Below are 24,003 nucleotides of genomic sequence, written 5' to 3' on the forward strand. Positions count from 1 at the left end.
AACTGAGGTACTAGATCAGAGAGAGACATCATATTGATTGATCTGCGAACCGGTACGAGCTGGTAGAACTATGCTAAAAAACTATCTGAACTATTTTTTTAATAATTTTATTTTTATGTTTTTAATTATTACAAACCAATGATCTAACAAGTTTGAATACCGTTTTGTTTCAAAAAACTTTGCTTACAATATATTTAATTTTTAAATTTTTACTCTATAATTTAACATAAACAAATAATCAACTTAACACAAAGTGTGAGTAGAACATACTAATTAAAGGTAAATTTAAAACTACACTTTAATTTTATACAAATTCCATCACTTTACTTTTTTTTTATTAAATTTACCACTAAAGTTTCATTTTTGAATAAATTTTACTATTAAATCTTATTTTTATGTTAATACTTAACGCAATAATATTAGTATTTTATTTTAATAGTTGCCATTAATATAATAAATATTTATAAAAATAAATTTATATTTTTCTTTTATATATATTATTTTCTAGTATTTCTTTTGTTAAATAAAAAGTACAAGTTAATTTATTATTTTATGTAATATTTTATGAATTTAACTTATTTCTAATTATGAAAATAAATATTTGAAAATATTTTTTTATAAAATACAAAAAAATATATTAAGGTTTGTTTAATAAATAAAAAATAAAAAATTAATAAAAAAAGTTTTTATTTAAAATTTATTTGGTAAACAAATCACTTAAAGTTTATTTATTTTTTTGGCAAATCTTTAAGGACGTTTGGTTCAAGTCATGATGTTCAAAGGTAAAGTGAATGTGTGATTTTGAAGGGTAATGTGATTGGGGGAATTTGGTTCCTCAAGGTTTTTTTTTTTGGTGATATATAAACAAAAAAATGTTAATTGCAATTTTAATAATCTTATTCCTTCAACTAAAACAAATAACATAAAAGAAAGGAATTTTAATAAAAACTTTAAAATTAAAATTAAGATTTGGAAAAAGCAATAATTAAAATTTTGGGGAAAATAAAGAGAAATAATCTTATTTCTTCAATTGAAACAGTGACGTTATGCCATTTATATCCCTTTTTTAATAGTTTTATATTACATCAGCATTTTCATGATGAATTTCAATATCTTCATCCAAAAAAAAATTAAATTCAAATTAAAATCTTGAAATTCAGGATGAAATTACTGATGTGACAAAAAACTATTGAAAAGAGATAATATCACTATTTCATACAATCCTTTCTCGAAAGTCAAGGATATGGAACTCTAGTAAAAGTAAATTATCTGTTTGATTCAAGGGTTTGCTCATTGATATAAAGATGAATTTCAATGTTATTTGATAAATTGATTATAGTTACCAGCGATCGCCTAGTAACTTAATCTCGTCTTACCTTCTCGATAATAAAAACAACTATCATTAATTACTTCCTTTATTGACAAATAACCCCATAATGATCACTTAAATTTTTAATTTATTAATAGCCTTGAGAATGAAAGAGATTCAATTCTACCCAACAAACACACAATCAAGATTTATTTAGACCGTATGCTCACACTACACAAATAATCATGCAATCATCACAAATATTAGAAATCAATCGATCGACTAATTATCTAATTGACGAAACAATTATTCTAAACTATCAAATATGGACTGAATACTTAACAAACTTGAATAATTGTAATTCAACCGGAAGACATGCAAATACTAAAGAACAAATAAAAATTAAGAGTAATTCGATATCATAAACTCGTAGAATTAAATTTCAAATATTGCTTCAACTAGAAAAAAATGGTTTGAAAACCTATAAGATAAAATAAAAATAAAATAAAACTAAGAAAGGTTGGGTCTCAATCTCCTCAAATCGTAACCTAATAATGTGGCTAAAATAATATAATTGAGAAAATACAAAAGTGTCTTTAATTAAATAAAGTAGAATTGTTCTAGGTTTCTTGATTATTTTCGTGTTGAACTTCCAAGCCGTTTTGGATGCCTTCTTGACATTTTTAGACTTAAGTATGAAATTACTTTAGATAGATTTTTAATTCCCTTGGAACCGATATACTATAGGCCCAAAATGGAGGTATTGGCTCAAGTTATGGCCAAAATTTTAAAACTACATTGTATTGAAAGTCCAAACCATAAAAACTTTAACAAAAAAATTAAATTTTTTTTTCTCTAATTATTCCCTACATCAATAATAAATAGAATATAAGTATAATTGATATAATGAAGAACATAAATAAGGCATGAAATATCACAAATAATTAGCAAATCATACAACTATCAACGATATTTCTGTATAACATTACTAAGCTGGTTTGCGAAGATTATATTGAGTAAATATTATTTACACTCCAAATAGTATTAAGAGTCGCATTGGTATTAAGATTGGTATTGGCACTTACGATATATTCCTAAGGGGAAATTTTTTTGTTGTCTATTAACTTGCTAAAAGGGTGTATTGCTTGATAGGATCTTGAATGTTTACAATGAACCATCGCAGGATGTCTTAACTTGTTAACGACATATGCGACTGATGTTGTCTTTTCTAGATTAGTTGTTAGTTAATTGTTTAGGGTTACCTCTCCCGTTTTTATCGAAAAATATAAAATTTTAAGGATAATTTTTATTTTATGACAAATTCACTTTACTTATAAATTATAAATTTTATCCCTAAACTCAAAAAAATCTAATTAATTTTCAACTTTTACAAAATAAACGGTTCCAAGACATAAGGCACAACAGCCTTGTATTCTTACAAGAACAATAGTTTTTCTTATTTATGTACAGTAGGAGTAATTAATATATTAATTATAATAATATTATATTAAATGTAAGATTTACTTTTTGTAAAAATAAAAAGTTTATAATCAAATGAAATAGTTTGATGAACTTTTGTATCAATACATTTTAATTAATATTTTTTAATGAATATTTAGATTAATGTTAAAAAGAATTGAACTAGTCTGAAAATAAATTTTATAATGATAACAATTTAGCAATATGTACATACCATTGACAAAAATAAAAACCCAAATGAATCAAATTGAATAATACAATATATTCAATAATAATTTTATAATTCGATATATTTCATAAAATATTAACAAACGTCCTTTATCACTAGTTGAAAGGTTGAAGGGTTTGGGGAGTGTTACCAAAATCTTTAAAACAGCCATGTAATAATAATAATAACAATAATTCAACGTTCTCTTAAAAGAATTTAAATTCGAGCGTCGTTAGCATTAGCGTAACGTCTCTCTGAATATTTCACCCTCCTCTCCTCAACATCCTCTTATTCCTCTCCTTTTCAGCTAAAAATATCCCTACTACTACTCGCCTCCACGTGTACATTATTTTCCAATATTACCCTCATCCATACACGTTGCCCCCTCATCCTCGCGCGTCTCAATCCTCCCACCCGGCTTCGCGAGTCCAATCCTCTCCCTTCAATTTTGAAAAAGAGATTTAAGAAGAAGAAGAAGAAAAAAAAAAAGCAAACCCGAGTACGACTTAACGTTATGCAATCAAATTTAGCCTAAACTGTGCTCATTCCCTTCTTTCATTCTCGCTTTTCCTCTCAAGCTCTCGTTCGTCGCCAACGGTCATTTACAGGCTTAAAACAAGGAAAATTCTGTTAAGCTAGGATTTATATTTAATTAACTCTAAACTCTGATTTTTCTTTCTTTCTTTTTTTTTTTCTCCTTTGATGTTAGATTTTCAGGAGGGTTTATAGGGTTTTGGAGAAGAGTGAGGTTAATAATCTGTGAGATTGTGAGGATTCAATTTTGTGAGTGCACACCAATGGTAGCGACAGTGTCCGCAGCGGTCAACCCCAAACATCGCGGAGGAGTAACACAGCCACACGGCCAACACCAAATCCCCTCACGGCCTCCTTTATTGCCTTCCGACCCCGACAATGCCATCGCTCCCCGCCGTCAAAAGTTCCGTGAAGTCACTTCTCGTTATTTGTCCACACCGTCATCCTCCTCAAATTCTTCTATATCATCCTCGTCTTCTTTCGCGGCTGCTAGCAAACGGTGTCCATCACCGTTTGTTTCGACGTCAACGACTCCATCAGCTATCAAGCGGTCGCAATCCGTGGAGCGGAGACAGGCGGTGACGCCGCGGCCTAACAATTCTATGAATTTGAGAAGTAGTGACGGTAACAATAATGGCGAATTATCCGCTGCTCAGAAGTTGCTCTTCACTTCGACGAGAAGCTTATCTGTCTCGTTTCAGGGAGATTCGTTTCCCTATCAATTTAATAAAGCTAAACCGGCTCTATCTCCAAGCGCGGCAAGGAAAGGCACGCCGGAGAAGCGAAAACCAACGGCGATCACAACGACACCGGGTAGAGGAACAGATCAAACGGAGAATTCAAACACAGAGCGGTTGCCGGCGAGCTTCAGGAAACCAAATTCGATGAGTCAAAAGGTGGATTGCACCGACGAGAGGAAGAGGCTAAACGGATCTGTTAACGGAAATGTAGTTAGGGCACTACAAAATTCCATGATTGATAATAGGGATTCAACGGCCGTTACTGCCCTTGGATCTGAGGCTCAATGCGATCCCTCGGCTTCGGATACTGAAAGTGTTTCCTCTGGGAGTACTTCAGGAGCTCCAGAAGGTTCTTGTAATGGTAACGGAGACGTTAAGCGTGGGCCTCGGGGGATAATTGTCCCAGCCCGGTTTTGGCAAGAGGCTAATAGTCGGTTACGCAGGTCCGATCCTCTTTCGCCGGTTTCTAAGAAAAATATGGCTCCCTCTAAGATAATTGCACCGGACAAGTTCGGCATTGATAGTCCTTCATCGTCTCCGAAAGGTGTAGTGAATAGCAGGGGACAGTTATCGCCAGTTCGTGGATCAATTCGGCCTGCATCACCAAGTAAGCTTGGGGCCTCCACTACTTCGTCTCCTTTGAGGGGAATGAGTCCCTCTAGAGTGAGGAGTGGATTGGCTAATAATTTGGTAAATACTCCATCAATTTTGAGCTTTAATGGTGATGTTCTTAAGATGGGTAAGATTGGGGAGAATAAGGCTTGGGATGCTCATTTTTTGAGGCTACTTCATAATAGGCTGTTGCAATGGCGTTTTGTTAATGCTAGAGCAGATGCTGCTATGTCTTCCCAGAAGTCTAATGCAGAGGTATGGCTTTAAGAATTACCTCTGAATTGTTCTCATGTTGCGTTCACCATTCTATTTTCATGATTTATCTATTACGCTTTCTAGTGTTGGTGTGCTTGAGTTTTCCGTTAATATTTTATTTAGAGGTAAAACTCACAGCAATGTTGCATGCCATCAACAGTAAAGTATTATGGCTAAGTTTACTTTGTAATTTGGATGGCGAGTTACACAGATCATGACTACAAGATATATTTAATTCCTGCAAATGTATCTTGGCTGCATGGAACTTGTCTTGCTTCTATTGCCTGGATTATTCAGAACTTTTGACCAGATACTCGGGAAGATGCTGGCAAACAAAATTGCTTTTATGGTATAGAAGCAGTTTCCTTATTGCCTGCAAGCAGTCTGTGAGAGTTGTTTTGTAGCTTAAAATTGATCACGTTAAGGGAGAGAAGCTGAAGTTTCGCTGAAGGATTGGATTATTAACATGTGGGGTTGGCGTTTTGAATTCTTCCAACAAGTTCTTCTTCCCCTTTGTAAACAGCTTTTCCATTAGAAATTCTTACTTCGGCTGTGTAAATGGATATCCTTATACAAATATTTTATAGACGATACTAGAATGGTGTGAAATGAGACTGCATGCCTGCTTTGCATATCAAGGGAACCTAAGAGACACTGAGTTCCGTATACTTTAATTTCAAATCAAGAATAAATTTAGAAAGTTGAATGTTTGATAGGAAGAAGCTGGCTTATTAGTTTCTGACTTTTTTGGTTTAAGGAATGAGTCAAAGAGGGCATCTATAGTATTTGGAACAATTTGATCAAACAGAAGCAAGCAGAGTTTGCAGATTATATTTGCTATAGAAACACGGTGATTGAATGATTCATCCTGAGAAGGAAGAAGCAGGGGAAATAAGAGTTCCATTCAGAGTTTTCATTTTTTAACAGTTGATGTGATTAACATTAGTTTCAGTTATCGTTTTGCAATGTGTCTCTAAGGGCCTTCATTTAACTGTCCTATTGTTTCTGAGGCTACTTAAATTATTAATATCTGATGAAAAAAAATCCTTTTTGTTGTCATGTTCCATTGAAACAGAAAAGTCTCTGTGGTGCATGGATAACTACCTCAAAACTTCGAGAATCTGTTAGAGCCAAAAGAACTGAGTTACAGCTGCTGAAGCAAAAGTTGAAGCTGATTTCCATCCTAAAGGGGCAAGTAAGAACCATCTCTCCATTGTGGAATTTTATCTTGTTGACTTGATTCTTACTTCATTTTGCTGATCTAAACTTGATTTCCGCTAATTTCTCATTGTCTACCTCTTCCATTACATTTCAAACTGTATATCTCTCTGTCCCGCTCTATCTCTCCTCCCCCATCCCTTTTTCTCTCTTCTCATCAATTTTCCTTGAAATTGAAAGTTGAATGAATTTACTTTCAAGTTGCTCCTTATCTGAAGAAATTCAATTCATGCAATCCTATACTCTTTCACATTTTGACTGCTTTTTGTTTTATTGATGAGTGCAGATGATGCTTTTGGATGAATGGGACGTTGTAGACCATGATTATTGCAGTTCATTGTCTGCAGCTACCGAAGCTTTGATGGCAAGCACACTCCGCCTTCCAGTTGTTGCTGGGGCAAGGGTAATTTTCTTCCTTGGTATTCTGTGGTAGCTTGTGAGTTAGCATGTTTTGGTCTTAAAAGGAAACATTTTGGTTTTCTCTTCATTTGCACAGGCCGATGTCCCAAAATTGAAGGATGCTATATGTTCAGCTGTGGACGTAATGCAGGCAATTTCATCCTACATCTGCTCATTGTTTTCTAAGGTAAGTTTTTCCTTGTTTCTTTCATCCATAGCCTCTGTTTCGTCTCTCCCTTCCCATGTAATTGTTATTTGCAAATTTTAAGTTTCCATTGTCCATATTTTAAGCACAAAGTGCAAACATCTTCTTTTCGTAAGAACTAGTTTTCGACAAGCTGCAACCAACAAAAATTAAAATAATAGTAAAATATTGCTACTGGTCTTATTTCTTTGACAGAAACATGAAGGTTGAGTACTTCTTAGTTCTTTCATCTACTAATTTGTTTTTTTTTTTGGGTATTATGCCCTGTATTTAAAATGGATAGAGATTTTCTTACATTTAATGATCAAATATAGTTTTAAAGCTTAGCTATGACAGAAAGAATTATGATGATCTCATGAGTCTGCGTTTGTATAAAGGTATAGGTTTAAGTCTTCTGGCCTTAGTTTGCTTCCTAATCTTTTTGAATGATTAGGTTATACCATGGGTGGTGCTGTTTTCATCAACCCCAAGGTAGTTTAAATAAGCATTCATACTACAGCTAACATTATCAGATTACCTGTCAGTTTTTACTTGTTCTTTGCTTCTCCTGTTGTCCTGTTTTTACTCAGAATATTTTCTTGCCTGACTAAAGGAACCAGAAACTGATTTGTATTGTTAGAAATGCATGTAACCAGTCTTAAGAAGTTAATAGAGTGCCACAATGTGAAATATTGTTCGTGTTATAAGCATAAAAGCATAAGCCTTAGAACTCGCTTGATCTTTCGAGTCAATTGGATGGTCATTAGTTAAGACTGTAACTACAGCCACTGAACAGATTGATTTGATGCTAGTTTCAGCAGCTTGTTTTTTCAATAAATTCTGTAAGTATTAAAAAACGACGCATCAAATTATGCATCTTGCTTTGGGTTGAGGATGACAATGGAACTTACCACTGACATAGGAACTCTTACTACTGACATATTAAATTAGCTCACTTCCTTTAATGACAATTTTGGTTTTTATCCATTTTCCCCTTTATTTTTATCAAATTTCGTTTGTCATTTCATGCTTTTATCTTTTCTTTTCGTTTTTTTTTAAATTTATTTTTTCGGTTGATAGATTGCAGACGTCAACTCTTTGATGGGAGAACTTCGACATATAAGTTCAAATGAGATTGCTTTACTTGACCACTGCCAAGAACTTGTATCAACAATTGCAGCTATGCAGGTAAATATCTTATTTATATTTTTATTAGAGGGATTGCTGTTATAAATGCATTTTTTAACCTAACTGTTCTAATGAGCAGGTGAAAGAATGTAGCCTGAGAACACACATATTACAACTAAATCAATTACCATCCAGCATAACAACGAAATTGTAAAGCTCATGGTGATTTTCACTGCTTTCCTCTAATAACTAACATGACATCAACCACCATTTCAATTTCATCCAAATTAAATAATCATCTAAACCCTTGTGGTTTTATTGCAACCAGTTTGTGCCTCAAAACATCTATTTTTACCCAATCAAACCCTCGATTGAGCTTAAATTGTGTGGAAGCATATGTTTGAAGATATAATTGATTGCAGTTAAAGAATAAAGGTTTGGATGATTATATAATTTTAGTTCCGAGGCTTTTTGTATATTCAGGTCCCGAATTTATGGTGCCAAAGGTAAATAAGTTTCCGATGACCAAATCCAATTTTTCAAGCTTGAGAGAGATAATTTGGTCTTCTGTTATGATATATGAAATTTTAGCGATACGTGTATTTTGATGTTGTGTGGGCTGGGAGAGTTATTTTCAATGTGAAATAGTTTTACAGCGGCCCTTTTTTTCCCTCTCCCTTAGGCCGAAGGAAAGTATGTATTTTTTTTTTGTATAAATGATGCTTCCAATTTTAGTTAAAGGTTCTTAGTATTTGTCGTCGTTTGCTTTCATCTAATCAATTTGGTTTGAATGAAAACAACTTATAAATCCAAGCTTTAAGTGAAAAAAAGGATGTTTTTTTAATAAAGTATTTTTTGAATTATTTAATATTTTTCTTAGAATTTGCCTAATTGGAGTTTATAAGTATGAATTAAGAACTACTTAATGGAATTAAAACTTTATGAACTACGCTAGTGTATTATTGTCTATAAATATAAATTAGACAGTTGCACCTCATTTAAAATAAACTCTTAATGGATTTATTTTTATAAATTTTTAACGATGTATTATTATTTATTTTACTAATAAATGTATATTATAACATTGATGTGGTTTTCATTTTTGTCATTTCAAAATTTTTTATATTATTTTGTTTGGATAAAAATTAAATATGGTAATTTAAATATCTCATTTAAAAAGGACAATTTATTGTAAAATGATTATCAAACACATTGAAAATATTAAAGGATAATTTTTTTTTAATGATTTATCAAAAACGCGTTATATATTAAATTAAAAATAATATGGAAATATCTAAAAATGAATTTTAATTGGTTATTTATTAATCGGAATAAGCTTAACAAAATTTTAAGCCTATATTTTGGATTGCACTAGGCTTAGGCATACATGAGGTATACAAATATCATACATCAAATTGACCTTACTTGATCCATGAATATATCTAAAATTCATCATGAAATTTTAAAAAAATATGTATTTTGAAGAAAATAATTTTTAATTTTAAACCTGAAATTCAAAATAAACAATGCATGTATAAAATTGGATTTTATTTTTATGAAAGAAGAGTACAAAAACTACTCTCTTTTTTTTAAGATAAAATATATTTTCAATTAAAACCTATAGTTAATGTGAACGGTAACATTTGCAAAAGTTTACATCAACAAAACTTTTTTTTTCATCAAAGTAGTTGGAAGAAAACATTTTTTTTAATATTTGGATTAAATTTAAATTATGAAGTGAATATTATTGGAAAATTTTTATTTAAATATCATGGGCTTAAATAAATTATGGTGAATATATAAAACAAAAACAGGGATGACACTGACTTAAGCATATTTTTATCTCATCCTAGAATATTTTTAGTTTTACAGAAGAGAAGGAAATGCATAATAGCCCTTTTGATTGAGGTGTAAATGAGTTGAGTTATCCAATGAAAGAAAAAAGGGGGGAGAAAAAAAAAACCAAACGTGTGATCCACAGCATATGCAATGGACGCGGCGAAACGATTGAATGGAACCAAAAAAGCATTGCTTTGGAGCTAATTGTAGTCCCTTTTTCTATCAATAAGCTTTTGTCTTTGTTAGAAAAAGAAAGAAAAGATGGGTTATGCCGTGGAACCCACTTCCAATGGAGGAGGACTAGGGCTCGCTCAACCTGACGTGCACCGCACCATTTTTTTTTCTCTTTTTTATTCATTTATCAAGTTAAAATATTTAAAAAAAACCTCTGGACCCACTTTTTTCCCTTCTTCTTCCTTCCCACCATTTTTTGTTTCCTTTTCTTTTATTTCTTTTCTCTCTTCCTATCAAACTCTTTTTCCGTTGCCTCCAACACTAAAACTAAAAATAAAATTAGATTTATTCTTCTCCTTTTTTTATGATTTTTACTTTAAAATTAATAAATTAAAATAATCAACTCTTCCTGAATACAGATAAATTTAAAATATATAAATATAATATTCTAATATATAATACTATATTGCGAAAATTAGTATCACACATCAATCAAGTTCCAATTTAATTGTTTAATTACTAGAAAGAAAATTACTTTTTAAGTATATTGTTACCACGGTTTTTTTTATTATATAATTTTATATAAAATTAATTAAACCTATATATAATAAGATTTGAACCTAACACCAAAATATTTAAGGAATATTATATGATACAATTTTTTACTCTATAAATGAGGTTAAGGACACTTGACGATCTATCAACCTTGCTTGTAGAGCTAAATAACTCCACCGCTTCTGTATCAAATAATTTATCTAATATTTAAGCCTTCAACTTCATTACTTCAATTAAAACTTCATTTAATTTTTATATGAATATAAACTTTTTTTCATTCACGTCATGGACGTGTGAGATAATATAATATAAGCTTAATGCCTCTTTTGAGCACCATACTCTAGCCGAATGATCACTTTAATACATGTACTATCTTTTTTTATCAATTTGACCCTTGTATTTTCATTCTATGTAACTCGGTACCCTATTTATATTTTCCATTAAAAAGAACACCTCATCCAATCAAACACTAGGACATGAAAAAAACTCAAAATTTCTTGAAATTTTTAAAAAAAGAACATGGAAGTCTTAAATTTTCTATTAAAAAATCTTAAAATTTCAAACAAATCAATTTTTAAAATTTTATGAAATTTTTAATTTTTTAAGTTTTGCATAATTATAAATTTTTAAAATTTCTTTTTGTAGTTTTGAGAAATATATTATGATTTAATTTAGTTTCTTTTTATAGATTTCTAAGCTTTAAGGATTTTTAATGATTTTTTTTAATTTTAATAATGTCTATTATATTTTTAACTTTCCTTTATATGTGGCAACGTGTTATTGGTTGATTAACTTTTTTAAAACAAAAAAAAATAAATCGGATAACATGGAATACAAAATGAAAGTATAAGGGCCAATTTGATAAAAAAAATGTACTAAAGTGATAGTTAGGTATATTATAAGAGCCAAAAGTGGTATTAAGCCTATAATAAATGTTATATGTGTGTGTTTTTAATAGGTTAGAAGAGAGAGAGAGAGAGAAAAGAGTGGTGGGAAAGTTAAGAAAAAGGTGACTTCATCTTCATGTGAGTTTCAATTCAACCCAGCTTTTGCTTGCAACTTTGTATATCTTCCCAATAGTGGTTAAAGATTATATTGCTTAAATAAATACACAGTATATAGATTTTATATACTTCCCATGTTATTCCTACAAGTGAAAGCCAGGTTAGGAGACAACATATATGTATGTATATGTATGTATGTATATATGTATAATCCACAATCGTTAATGAATCGTCATCATTGCTCCATCTTTGTATGAAGTATGTAAAACTATGATGTATGAATACATTATATACTCTAAATCATCATTCAATATTTTATCACGCACCCTAAATTTTAGGTCTATTTCTTTTTTGGTAACACTACTAATAATTCTATCACACGCGTAAATATATAGAAACCACATATTTAAAACACAGTTATGATTTTTTAAATGATATTCAGTAAAAAATAAAATATATAACTTTGACCTAACAATAATATAAAGGACAAAAGTACCATTATAATAAGATAACTTATCTAAAATATGTAAGGTTATTTTTATAATTTCTTTAACTAGTTGGCGTCGAGTTGACTTGTAACACCAACATAAAAATATTAAAATAAAGCTTTGGTTAATTAAAATGGTAAATAAAATATTTTATAGATGTTGGTGGCATGAGTTCACACTTTAACATTTGTAATTTTTGGTATTTTTTTTAAATAATGAAAATGTGAAAATACTCTCGGAATAATATAACTTATCTAAAATATTTAAGGTTGTTTTAGTAATTTCCTTTATTGAAGTGATGCCGAGTTGATTTGTAATGCTAATTCAATCACACCCTTAAAATTCAATAAAAATTAATTATATATTTGGTTGTAAAAAAAAACCAATAATTATTAGGAATGAAGTTTGGGAAACTTTGAAGTTTATGTTGAAGTTTGATCATATATGAGATATTATTATTATGAATAATCTTATACTTCATCGCAAAGATGGAGTATGTAATATTCAAACTATATTAATTTATTGTAATTATAATTGTAACTAAAAAATAGTAAAATTAAATGAAATTTCTTATTTATCTATAACTATTAATTAAAAATATTTTAAAAATAAATAATTATTATGTAAGGTATATTATAGTCCAAAAAAAAAAGAAAAAGAAAATTCAAACATAAAAAATAATGATAGTGTTTGCATTATAGCCCGTTAATTTCATTATCAAAAACCTTATTTATTTTTTCATGATGATTACGGACTCCAATTTAGAAATCACATTCCCGTACAATGTGGGTAATTATTAACAAAGTTGGTTATTTTCCAAAAATAAAAAATAAAAAAAATTATGTTGTATAAAAATTGAAAATGTAAATAGTTGATGTAAAACAACACATTATCCGCCGTTCACTTATTACTAATTCAAGTTATGTAAGTTTTCATATTTCATATAGTGTTTATGTGCTTATCTTTGTCCATATCTCCTATCCTATTTTGTATTATACAAGTACTTCCAAATGAATCCAGTCGGTTTTATGGTTCATGTAAATAATAATAATTACTTCCTTATCTCTATAATCTTTTATACCATTCTTAAATTATATATAATTCTTTTTTAATATTATTCGATTAAACATCTTCAACTTGCAACAATAATTGTAATGTTCAGTGATAAGTATAATTAGATAAATAATATTTAGGTTGCGGTTTCGCCAAAAAAAAAAATACCTATGAAAAATATTTATTCATTGATTAATGAAAAATAATAATTTCTTTTTAAAAATAATGTTTGATAAACATAAAAATTAAGTTATGAAAAAAATAAATATTTAAAATTAATTACGGAATATAATTAGATTATTTGATAAATATAAAATTTAAACAATGAAAAATATATATACTATATTTATTCCTTAATTTTTAAACATTTCACCTTATTCTAAACAAAAATTAAATTTTAAACATAACATTTTTGTAAGATAATTTAATATTAAATTAAATTAAATTATTTTCTATTAAGTGATAATTAAGTCTTATCTACTTATTATTTTCTACACCTTTTATAGGAAAAAAAATTCTATCAAATTGTTCTAATTTAAATTATCAAAAACGTCTAAAAAATAATAAATCAATTAAAAAGTTAAAAATTTTAGTTAATTTAATCTTTTCAATGATTTACAAACAAGACCTTAACAAAATTAAATTTTAAATTTTATAATATTTAATATTTAAGAATATTTAAAATTAAAATTAAATATTATAATGTTAGAATATTATTTTTTGATAAATGAGAATAGGGAATGGGGTTAGCATTATAAAAGATAACTATTTACTAATGAATATTTTATAATATAAAATATGAGTATTTTAATAGTATAAAAATGAAATTTTGTTTAACTTCAAATTTAAGTTTTAAATAAACATTAATTATTATAAAAAATTGAATTATCAAAAAGCAATGCTTTTAATAATGTTTTTGACAAATATAATTTATATTTACTTCAACATAAAAAAAAGTATTAATTTAAAAAAAAGAAAGAAAGAAAAAACAATCCATTTTCCTAAAAAGGAAACGTGGCAAACTGCTCCTCACTCCGTAGCTTATCCTCTGTTTTCACTCTTAGCAGCTTCTAATTTTACGTGTCCCTCCAACAATATTTCACCAAGTTATTCTTATATTGAATTTAATTAAATAAGTTATTCTAATATAAAATAAATAAAAGGAAAAGTAGGAAAACTGTCTTAACTCTTTATTATTTTCTCTTCATTATTCACTACAAGATCGCCGGCTTATCAAAAAAGACCGCTTTTTTTTTTTTTTTCAAGTCTTACGTTTACTCAAACGAAGAGTTTCAAAATCTTTCTCTCCTGGCTTCCTTCATATTCGTTGCTTTCGGAAGCAGTTATCTCTGATCCCTCCGAGTACATCGACATCGTTTTTGCTCTCTTCTTTTCTTCTTCGTATCGCCTTCCGGCACGTCTTCCGTTACCGGACTTAGTCGTCGTCAAAGAGAGGCTTAGATCCGACGCCGCCGAAGCCGATTGATTCTCCATCATCATCATCCTCATCAAAGGATTGGACTCGGCGTAGCGGCTTGGGAAGTGGTACGACTCGTCCCCACAGAAACGATCAGTTGACTCGTCACAACTCGGCCTCCAAACTCCGGCTGAAATCTCCGAAACAGGCCGTAAGGATCCGCCTCGAAGAACCGTATCCACCGCCGCCTGACAGATATGCCAGTTCCCACTGGATAACAGCCCTACCGCTCCGTTCACCGGATTCACAGTACGACCACATGCCTCAAACAATAAAGACTGAAACAAAGCTAACAAAATTCCAAAAAAACAAAAACAATCTTAAATATACGTAAAAAAAATCAAATCAGAAATTCGATAACGTAAATAGAAAATAAAGTATTCTTGTAAAAATTACCAGGGCGTTGGGATTCAGGTACGGAAGAGATAAGAGAAAGTAGGTCACTACGGCCAAAAAACTTGGCGAGAAATAAGGTGGCGTTGCCTTGGGCTTCGGGGGATTCGATCCAACGTAAGCTTGACCGTAACACACATGTCTCCCTGCACCCTTTTCGGAGCACTCGGCAACCGTTGCAGCTCATATTTCCCCCCTCAACTAACCACCGTCTGATCTTGAAAAGAAAAGAAAAAACTGATCCTTCTATTTGACCGGTGATTACTTGGGTTTCAAGCAAAGCAGGTAAAGAAAGTGGGCGAAAGGAGTGAGTGAGCTTGAAAAAAGCACAGGAGAAAGAAGAAAGGAGGAGGGTGGTATTTTAATGAACGTGATAGTTTAGGGGTTGAGTTAAGTTAACCGTGGTTGGGTTAAGGGGGTATTGTTATTTTATTTGGATTTATGACGGTGGGGGGAATATGAATATCTTCCAAACTCTGGGCACGAGCGGCTCCGTGTTTCCGCTTCCTTTTTTATGTTTCTAGGACCACCGTTGGATTCCAAACTTTTTGATTGATGTGGATCGTTGGATTAGTTTTGTCCATCCAAATCTTTTCAGTCTTTTTTGTACTTCCCTCTTAGTACGATTTATCAAAACTAGAAGCCGGCAGAATCTGATCCTTGCTCTTCTTCTGAATTACACCCTTCAATTCACAAGTTAATTTTTGATTATTACACTAAAATTTACTTGCCTAGTAAAAAATTACTCCTCAACTATTATGTGGAGTAAAATTCAAAAAGAAGGCATAGCTTTATGAGAGTAAAAGAAAGGTGCTGTATTATGGGTAATGATGATAATTTTGATAATATTAGTGGGGGAATATAATCTTAATTGAGATGGGGATTGAAATTATTCATATAGAGTAGTTGAGGACAAAACCAGACAACAATATCCTTATCAGCACAGGTTCCACTTTAGCATTAGTCAAGAAACAGTAATGGAACATGTTGGTTGCTATAGGAATATAATTTGCTTTTGTCGACAAACCTACCTAGTTCTTACCTAAGCTTAATTCGACCCAACCTTTGTTTTTATTTTCTTTAGCTGTCTAAATTCTATTTGTTGCATACACAGATCAAAGGTCTAACAAGCTTCGAATCTGTCTCCCACCATCTACAAAATGAACTCGACGAACCAATGGGCCTTATCTTTGGAACATGATTGTTGTCATTATTATTATTATTATTATTATCTTCTTCTTATTATCTGTTACAGAACATGAAACCTTATTCGTCAGTCTAGGATTTGAAACTGGTCGATGGCAGATTGTGAAGGAGCTGCCCATTCCATGGCAGATAAACAACAGAATAATTGGTTGAAAGGGTAAGGAATTTATATTCCTCTGCTGCACATCAGACTTTTGTCTCATTGTATTCATGTATTTGGCATGCCGTTGCAGTCAGTTTTACTTGAGACCCACATTGGTAATGGTGATAGAAAAGATCAATGACCAGATTTTTTTTAGTTTCGTTAATAACAATATTAATATTATTCTTTTTTCAATTGTCATTTATCTGAAAATACAAATAAATACCAACTGTTTCCAAATGACTTATTAACTTTCTTATATATCAATTCTAAGCCCTTTGACAAAGAGAAAGGATAATTTTTTTTACCGACTTCATAATAGTGAAAATATTATCACAGCATGCGTTCTTAAATGTTGAAGTTTATATAGATGCACATGCACCAGTTATACTCATGTTTGATCCTTCCAAGTTATATTATATATAAAAATAAGAACTAGATCAGATTTTTACGTGCACTGTATTCTTCTTCTTCTTCTTCTTTTTTTTTTGGTGTAGGGGGGAATCTTTTTGTGCAAAGTAGTGGTGGTGGAGAATGGAGTGTGTGGGTGTCCATGAAAATGACATCATTGTTTCTTTGTCTAAATTATCGGCAGATAGTTCAGCGGTGTGTAGCAATGTATGAAAGTTCTCTATAGTATATATACTATTACTTTAGCATGCGTCTTATCAGATGCTACAGAAGTGAAGAAATCTGTCTCATTTAAATGCTATTGATTCCTTTAGTTTGCCTAGGAAGTGCAAGGTGTAATTGTACTATTTTTAGTTTGCATGATTTATCAAAGGATAATATGTAGATGGATAATGGGAAATTTGAGTGATTGCCCAAGGTTTAAAAAGAGAGGAATTTTGAAGCTAAGCTAGCTACCCTACTTTCTTTTCATCCACTTAAGCTCCAAAATCTGTCTATTTGCGTTCAAAATGAAATTTAATATGATAATAGTAATCTCTGTATTGAATATATATGGTAATAGTAATCTCTATATTTTCAAATTCCAGCTCAAGTTTAGATGCAGACGGGGCGTCTCGGCATCTATTAGCTCAGTTAAACCCTGCAGCCATAGACTTGAGCTTAGTTTGGGCCTCTCGATGCTTCAAGAGCTGTTTAATAAGTTTATATTATTATAAATTTGTAAAAAGGATTCAGTTAGAAGGACAACCAGCCCGTCTAGCTCAGTCGGTAGAGCGCAAGGCTCTTAACCTTGTGGTCGTGGGTTCGAGCCCCACGGTGGGCGAATATTTTTCCCCTTTCGGCTTTTCCAGAGTCCTCAGTAATGTACTTTTTGTAGAACCTGGGCTGGGTGGACTTTATTTGTACTTTTTAAAATGAGAAAAAGAGTAGGTGTTTGATAGAAGAAGCTTTAAGGTCCAGGTTTGACAACATCAGATCATATTCCATTCCACTTTTGAAGGCATTGGTTGATTGCAAATCTCGTTTTTGTCCTCAAGAAAAGGACGCAAGCAAATTGAAAACCCCTTTGACGTACCATTTTATTTTGTTAATGGTAAATGTGGAAGCCAGATATCCTCCACTTGTGATTCCCCATCCAAAAATGCACTACTCATCAACGCTTTCTTCCATCATCTTGGCTCCATATCAAACTTTCGTTCAACACTTAAACTACAAACCTTCAAATCAAAAAAAAAAAAAACTCCCTTTCCATCACTAATCCCACTTACAACAACAACAAGAAGTTGTGTGGGGTGGAAGGTGGAGTTTCTATAACTATAAGCCTCTGCTTGAATTCTTCAACTATATCCCCATGAAAGAACCTACAGCAAAGTTGACTTTAGAGATGTGTTTAAACTATTTCATTTAGATCCAATTTTTCAAGTTTTTAGAGGCAACTGTATTAATAATTTATCTGATATAAGTTTTGGGTTTTGATAGCTTCTAAATATCTAAAATGATTTAAGTTAATTTGGACCACCTTATTATTCTTTTCGTAGATGATTTAATATAAAGGGGGATAAACAAGTTGTGGAATTGCAGTGTATCTGGTCTAGTTTTCAATTGTGAAAAATAATAGAGAGAAGAGGTAGAGTTGCATTTGGGTTAAACCACTTGCCTAAACCAGATTATATAGTTTCATGGTAAGGTATATCTAAAGCTATGGTGGATGAGGACCACCGTTTCCCTCTTGTGAAAGATAGTTATTATTCAAGTCATTGTTTGACTTCAGCTTTTTTGTTTGTTTACTTTTAATTTGTCTTTGCCCACCAATCTAGAACGCCGACCTTCATACCCAAAGTCATACCGTACGGTCAAATGCTCACATACAAAGAACTTGGAGCCCCATTGAACCTTCCTTTAAACCATTGACCCTGTGAAGTTTTGGCTTTGGATATTTTAGGTATTTTGACACAAAATTAAGACTTTTATAGCAACATGATACTATTATGATTAAAATTTACTATTCAGCATTTGTTATCAACATCTGTCAGAAGATATACAAAATTAACTGACATAAAAAGAAATAATCTAAGAGTTTTATTTGATTTTTTTTTTTAAATCTAAAGCATCCTAAACTATAATTTTGATTCAAATAGAGTATATATTGAGATGTTTTGCAAAATAAATTGTGATCACTGCTGTATGTCCCAACACTCATCATCATACTATTATTCTAAAATTAAAAAAAAACAGTATTTAATTGTATTTGGTATATGGCACTTTCATTTCATTAGTTAAGCTGATTAAACAAAATAATCCACCCTTTATAGAATAGAATATATAGAGTCGGTTTGCCAACCACCTTATACATTAATCATTGAGCTACTATGTACTCCATTTTACTTTAATTAAACCTAAGACATTTATCTGACCGACCTATTATATCAATGAGGATTGAGATGAGACCACAGCCACAAATGCATCTATCAAAGGAGAGCTTATCTCTTCTCAATTTGGATTTATTGACGAAAAAAAAAATTCTTTATTACAAGGTTTTGCCAAACAAACAACCCCCCCTTATTGCATTAGCAAAGGCAACACAGTCTGCTACTCTAGTTGACTTCACCGCAATTTTTTTTTGTTTAATTTAGAGTTTCAGCTTCTTTTTTTATGAAAGAAGATCATCTCATAAAAGGGGCTTTTGTTTTCCCAACTTCGGCTGTGATCCATAAGTAAAACTAACTACGGCTTAAACTTAGGCATATCGTAGTTGTTTGTTTAATACGTGTAAGCCGTATGTTTGAATTTCTTAAGGCGGAAAATTCGGTTGGAAGTAGGGAAGGCGGAACTCTACTAGAAGAGGATTTTGCCAACTCACCAAATTCCTGCTAATCTCTTTGAGATGGTAAATTAAACAAGGAATTAATTCCCTTACGCCCTTGCCTTAATTACTGTATAAAATATATGTAAGAATGGTTAGCCACCGCTACCACTTTTGGGAGTTGGAGTAGACAAATGGTGGCATCATAATTCACTAAGAAGAATCCGAATCACTATCCTATCAATCATTCACTGAATAACCACAACCAATAATAATACTCTTTAAAAAGTTTATATATGTATAAAAAAGAAGGCCCCTTACATTGAGCAAAAGGCCATGTACCTGTCATCCTAATCTTTTCCCCCACACGGAAAACGGCGTGCCAAAACAAAACAGGGAGCTCTCCACTCCAGTTCCAAAGCTCCCATCCCCCATGCCTATCATCTTATCCACATGCACCAAACATCCCTTCTCCTCACCTCCACTTCCCAACACTCGTTGAAATATTTTAAATAAAACTATAAATTGAGAATATTAGGCCAAGAATCGATAAAAGCATGCAACATGGACATGATCCTCTCATACCCTACCAGTTATAAACATCCGTCCCTTTCATGCAACAAACAACACTCCTTGAATTGCCACCTCATTTATTGCGCACGTTCATTGTATTAAAATAAAATTCTACAACTGTGAGCCTAAGATAAGTACCAAATTGTGAAGAATTAATTGAATTCACTAAATAATAAACACAGTAGCAATTGAAGCTGATGATGAGTTGTTCAAGTGCTATGTACAGAGGCCAAAAACGAAAATTGTTTCACAAAAACAAAAGAAACACATTCAATCTGGTCTAAAATTTAATTAATTCCTACACAACTATAAGAAAAAAAAAAGCTTCTAATTTGTTTCGTTGACTTGCATTTTGGGTGGCATCCGCACCAAGAGACGTGGCTTCTTAGCAGGGTGTGGACTTTCCACTTCATCATCACCGCCAGATACGAAGAAGTTATCCGGTGAGAATTCTGGCAAAGCCGGTAGGTTCAGGTCAAAGTCGATTCGCTGGCTGATGTGGCTCATGGTATTGGTTGAGCCCACTCCTTCAGATGTCGTCACGCCGCTGGCGCTAGCGGTTACGCTAGCATTATTCCCAGCCCCACCTTCATAGTGGCATCGCTTGTGGCCTCCCAAGGCCTGGCCAGTAGGGAAGCTTTTGTGGCAGATAGAACACTGGTGGGTTTTACCGCTTGGGTTCAAAGCAGATGAAATAACTCCGCCAGCAGTGGCAGAGGTGGTTGTCGACGTTGACTGGTCATCGTTTCCGCCTGAAAGCTTACGGTGGCTGGCTTTGTGACCACCCAAAGCTTGGTAAGAGTTAAAGGACTTGTTGCAAACGCTGCAGTTGTAGCTAACCTTTTGCTCTGTTGAGGTAGGTGCTGGTGCTGGTGCAGGCGGTGGTGAGGCGGTTGGAGTAGGAGAGCGATGGCGCTGTGGGATAACAGAAGTGTCGGTGGAGTTGGCATCACCGCCGCGTGCTAGCATGATAAGGCAGAGAGCGAGGTATTCTTCCTCGGTGGTAACATGATCGAAACGCGGTCGCTTGGAACGCTTACGCTTGGTGAACGATTCCAGGCAGTGTAAGTTAGTGGTATCTTCAAAGTGGAAAGTAGGCGTAGCGGTTGTAGTTGGAGAGTTGAGAGCTTCTAAAGCCATCTGATTGATTCCAACACCGAAAGTAAACACAAAAAACGAAGGAGCCTTTGGTTATGAATTGGGATGCGAGAGAGATGCAGAGCAAAAGTGTTTGAAAGGGGAAAGAAATTGTGAGTTGAAGGAGAGTGAGGAGTGAGGGGATGGGGTTTTAAAGGGGGAAGGAAGTTGCGTGACAAGTGGAGAGAAGTGAGAAAAGTATAGCCAAAGTTGATAAACTAGACAAATAGTTGGTTATTTGGCAATGGGCAAGAAACAAATGTAAGTAGTTGAGTTTTCTTGGTGGGTGGTGGCTAAAGAGGCAATACCTAAGTGGGTCAAACAGACAAGATTGAATGAATCTAAGAATCGTGAGAAACCGAGAAGGAAGTAGAGAGTGAAGGTCCTTTCTTTTTCCCTTTCTATAAAGTGAAAAACACTTGGAAGGATGATATAATAAAAAGGATCAGAGCAGCCCCCCCAAACAGAGTTCAAAATCAAAACGCGGTGAAATTCAGGAAAATATGGGATGCCAGGCAGGCAAGCCCTGTGTCAAAGCAGCAGATTGCTGCCAAGACTTTTCCTTGTCTTTGGGTGCCGACTCAGTCGTTGCTTTGCATTTGGACCATGATTCATGATTATGATTCCCAAATCAATTGATTATTAAAATCTTTAATATGCGGATGAAACTTCAACTTAATATTAGTCATGTGAACAAAATCGATTTTTTTTAGCAAAATATTCAAGATTATGATTTTGATGATTTTTGATTAATAATGTGGGGCTATATTTTTTTTATTGCATAGCACATCAGCCACAAAACTTTTGAGTTCCATGAATTTCTAACAATGTCCCTACACTGCAGATAGATAATCCACATTGCCTCAAAATGGTACAACCTACATTGAAAAGGGTGCTTCTCATCCGTGGAAACCAATAAATTAACAGCTAAATTGAATACTGAAATGCTGCTCTTACAAGATTGAAAGCAATTTGCATCAATGAATACCCTATAGAGTCTCTCCCAAACTACCTCTTGGGAACCACGTGTAGCAGGTATTTTTGATAGTCCAAACAAAAACAACCCACTCCAACCTTCGTTTACTTCTTTAAAAGATATATTGCAGTTTGAAACTAGAAAAAGTATGTTGTAAATGTATTGTGATTGTGATTTGGGTTGCGAAAATTAATTAGCTACTAATAGTAATACCATAGGCTTGTGATTCACGTGAAAAAGTAGGACCATTAAACTTAATTCATTTCAACTGCCACAATTTCTATTCACTGGGAAAATACAAATTTGGTTGCTTTTATTAGTCGCTATGCAAGAAATGGAGAATGTCGGTTGATTAATCAAAATATATTTTTTGTAATAGGAAGGAGGCTCTCTGGAAACGTTGAGGAAGTTACCGAAGCATCGAAATACACAAGCCAAACATCATGATGTGTCCATTTAAGCCCCCTTTGCTCACTATCTTTGGTGTAAAGTTCCATTACCACTCCCCACTCCTATTTGCCCAAAACATCACATGAACGCAAATCAAGAACACAATAAATTGGTTGTTGAAAATTTGTATAATTTATTCATTTTTCTTAACCCACAAAGTTTCATTTGGTTTGCCTACTTCCTACTTACTAGCTATTTAGTCAAGAAACAAGAAACTAGAAACTACCTTTTCTTATAACTTAGGTTCGGTTTTTGCAGTAACTATGTACTGAATGCAACAAATCAATATAAAAATGAATCATTAAAAGCAATAGAAAATTCCAATTTTGTGATGACATGTCAAGTGGCTAATATTATACGTGTATATAGGTCATTGATTACATAACCAGTTTTTTGTTCAATTGGAGGTGCAAAAACAGAAGGCAATAACTATTACAAAGTAGAAAAGAACTCCACATGGGGTTCTCCTTTTATATCTATTATCTAAATCAGTTAGCAGAGAGTCATTGAACTTCTCACATAATTCAAAAGCTTATTACTGCAAAAGTTATTTTAGCTAAGGAGATGAAAGGCATGTGGGTCTTAATTTATTAGCTTTCAATCTGCTTTTTTTAAGGGTTATTTCATTTTTTTAGTATGAAAAGAAATTTTAAACCTCAATATAATAATATTTAGTAAGTTTAGACTGTAATAATGCATTAATTTTTCTATATAGGCAGCCAACACATTATGATTATATTACAAGACTTCATAAAGTAAAATTCTGGGATATGCAAATTAAAGGCTGCAAACATAAGATGCTAAAGTGTTGTAGCAGTGTTCCAATGGATGAAGGCATAAAGTGTCACTATCTTTTTCAATAGCGCGCAGTGTTTTATATAGTCGAATACTGTTTAAGATGGGGCAATTGCGTAAGAAGATGGCGACGTTGTTTTAAGTTCATTTTCACGCCACTTGTTCGGTTGGACGATGCCTCGTTTTACCGGCCCACCTCGGACTCTTAATAATATCCGCTCCAATTGTGGACGCCGACCCATATCACTAATTGATCAATTTCCAACATTTGATCCACAAAAGAAATTGGTTAAATTCTGCTATTAATCCTTATACTTTGTGAAAATTTAGATTATTCATTGCAAATTGTAGTTTAATTTGGTTAATTTTAGTCCTTCCATTTTTTGAAATAGTCAATTTTAGTCCTGACCCAAATAATAACAGTTAAATTCAATCCAATATTTACACAAATTCAATTTTAG

The 24,003-nt window shown here is 32.4% G+C and overlaps 3 protein-coding genes and 1 non-coding gene across 5 annotated transcripts; 2 read left to right on the forward strand and 2 right to left on the reverse strand.

The window, feature by feature from the left end:
- The first annotated feature begins 3,389 nt into the window (after positions 1–3,389).
- LOC121229469 (QWRF motif-containing protein 2) lies at positions 3,390–8,817 on the forward strand. Of its 2 annotated transcripts, XR_005927226.1 has the most exons (7): positions 3,459–5,137; positions 6,213–6,332; positions 6,642–6,758; positions 6,852–6,941; positions 7,393–7,430; positions 8,019–8,126; positions 8,206–8,335. XR_005927226.1 is itself a non-coding variant. In XM_041113905.1 (6 exons), the coding sequence occupies exons 1-6, from the start codon at positions 3,794–3,796 to the stop codon at positions 8,278–8,280; spliced, it is 1,854 nt and encodes a 617-aa protein (XP_040969839.1). In that variant the 5' UTR covers positions 3,390–3,793; the 3' UTR covers positions 8,281–8,817. The 2 variants fall into 2 exon arrangements, 1 of the variants encoding a protein (XP_040969839.1); XM_041113905.1 differs by lacking the exon at positions 7,393–7,430 and having other exon boundaries at positions 3,390–5,137; positions 8,206–8,817.
- Positions 8,818–14,348: 5,531 nt separating this feature from the next.
- On the reverse strand, positions 14,349–15,393 carry LOC107958180 (LOB domain-containing protein 39). Its single transcript, XM_016893866.2, has 2 exons — positions 15,053–15,393; positions 14,349–14,945 (listed from the first exon to the last, which is right to left on the reverse strand). The coding sequence occupies exons 1-2, from the start codon at positions 15,234–15,236 to the stop codon at positions 14,458–14,460; spliced, it is 672 nt and encodes a 223-aa protein (XP_016749355.1). The 5' UTR covers positions 15,237–15,393; the 3' UTR covers positions 14,349–14,457.
- Positions 15,394–17,558: 2,165 nt separating this feature from the next.
- On the forward strand, positions 17,559–17,631 carry TRNAK-CUU (transfer RNA lysine (anticodon CUU)). Its single transcript has one exon. It is a non-coding gene; the product is annotated as a tRNA-Lys (tRNA).
- A 2,695-nt stretch (positions 17,632–20,326) lies between these two features.
- On the reverse strand, positions 20,327–21,775 carry LOC107958181 (zinc finger protein ZAT10). Its single transcript, XM_016893867.2, has one exon. The coding sequence runs from the start codon at positions 21,322–21,324 to the stop codon at positions 20,512–20,514; it is 813 nt and encodes a 270-aa protein (XP_016749356.2). The 5' UTR covers positions 21,325–21,775; the 3' UTR covers positions 20,327–20,511.
- Positions 21,776–24,003: the final 2,228 nt, after the last annotated feature.

This window comes from Gossypium hirsutum, chromosome A05 (genome assembly GCF_007990345.1).
Source record: "Gossypium hirsutum isolate 1008001.06 chromosome A05, Gossypium_hirsutum_v2.1, whole genome shotgun sequence".
NCBI classification, from domain to species: Eukaryota; Viridiplantae; Streptophyta; class Magnoliopsida; order Malvales; family Malvaceae; genus Gossypium; species Gossypium hirsutum.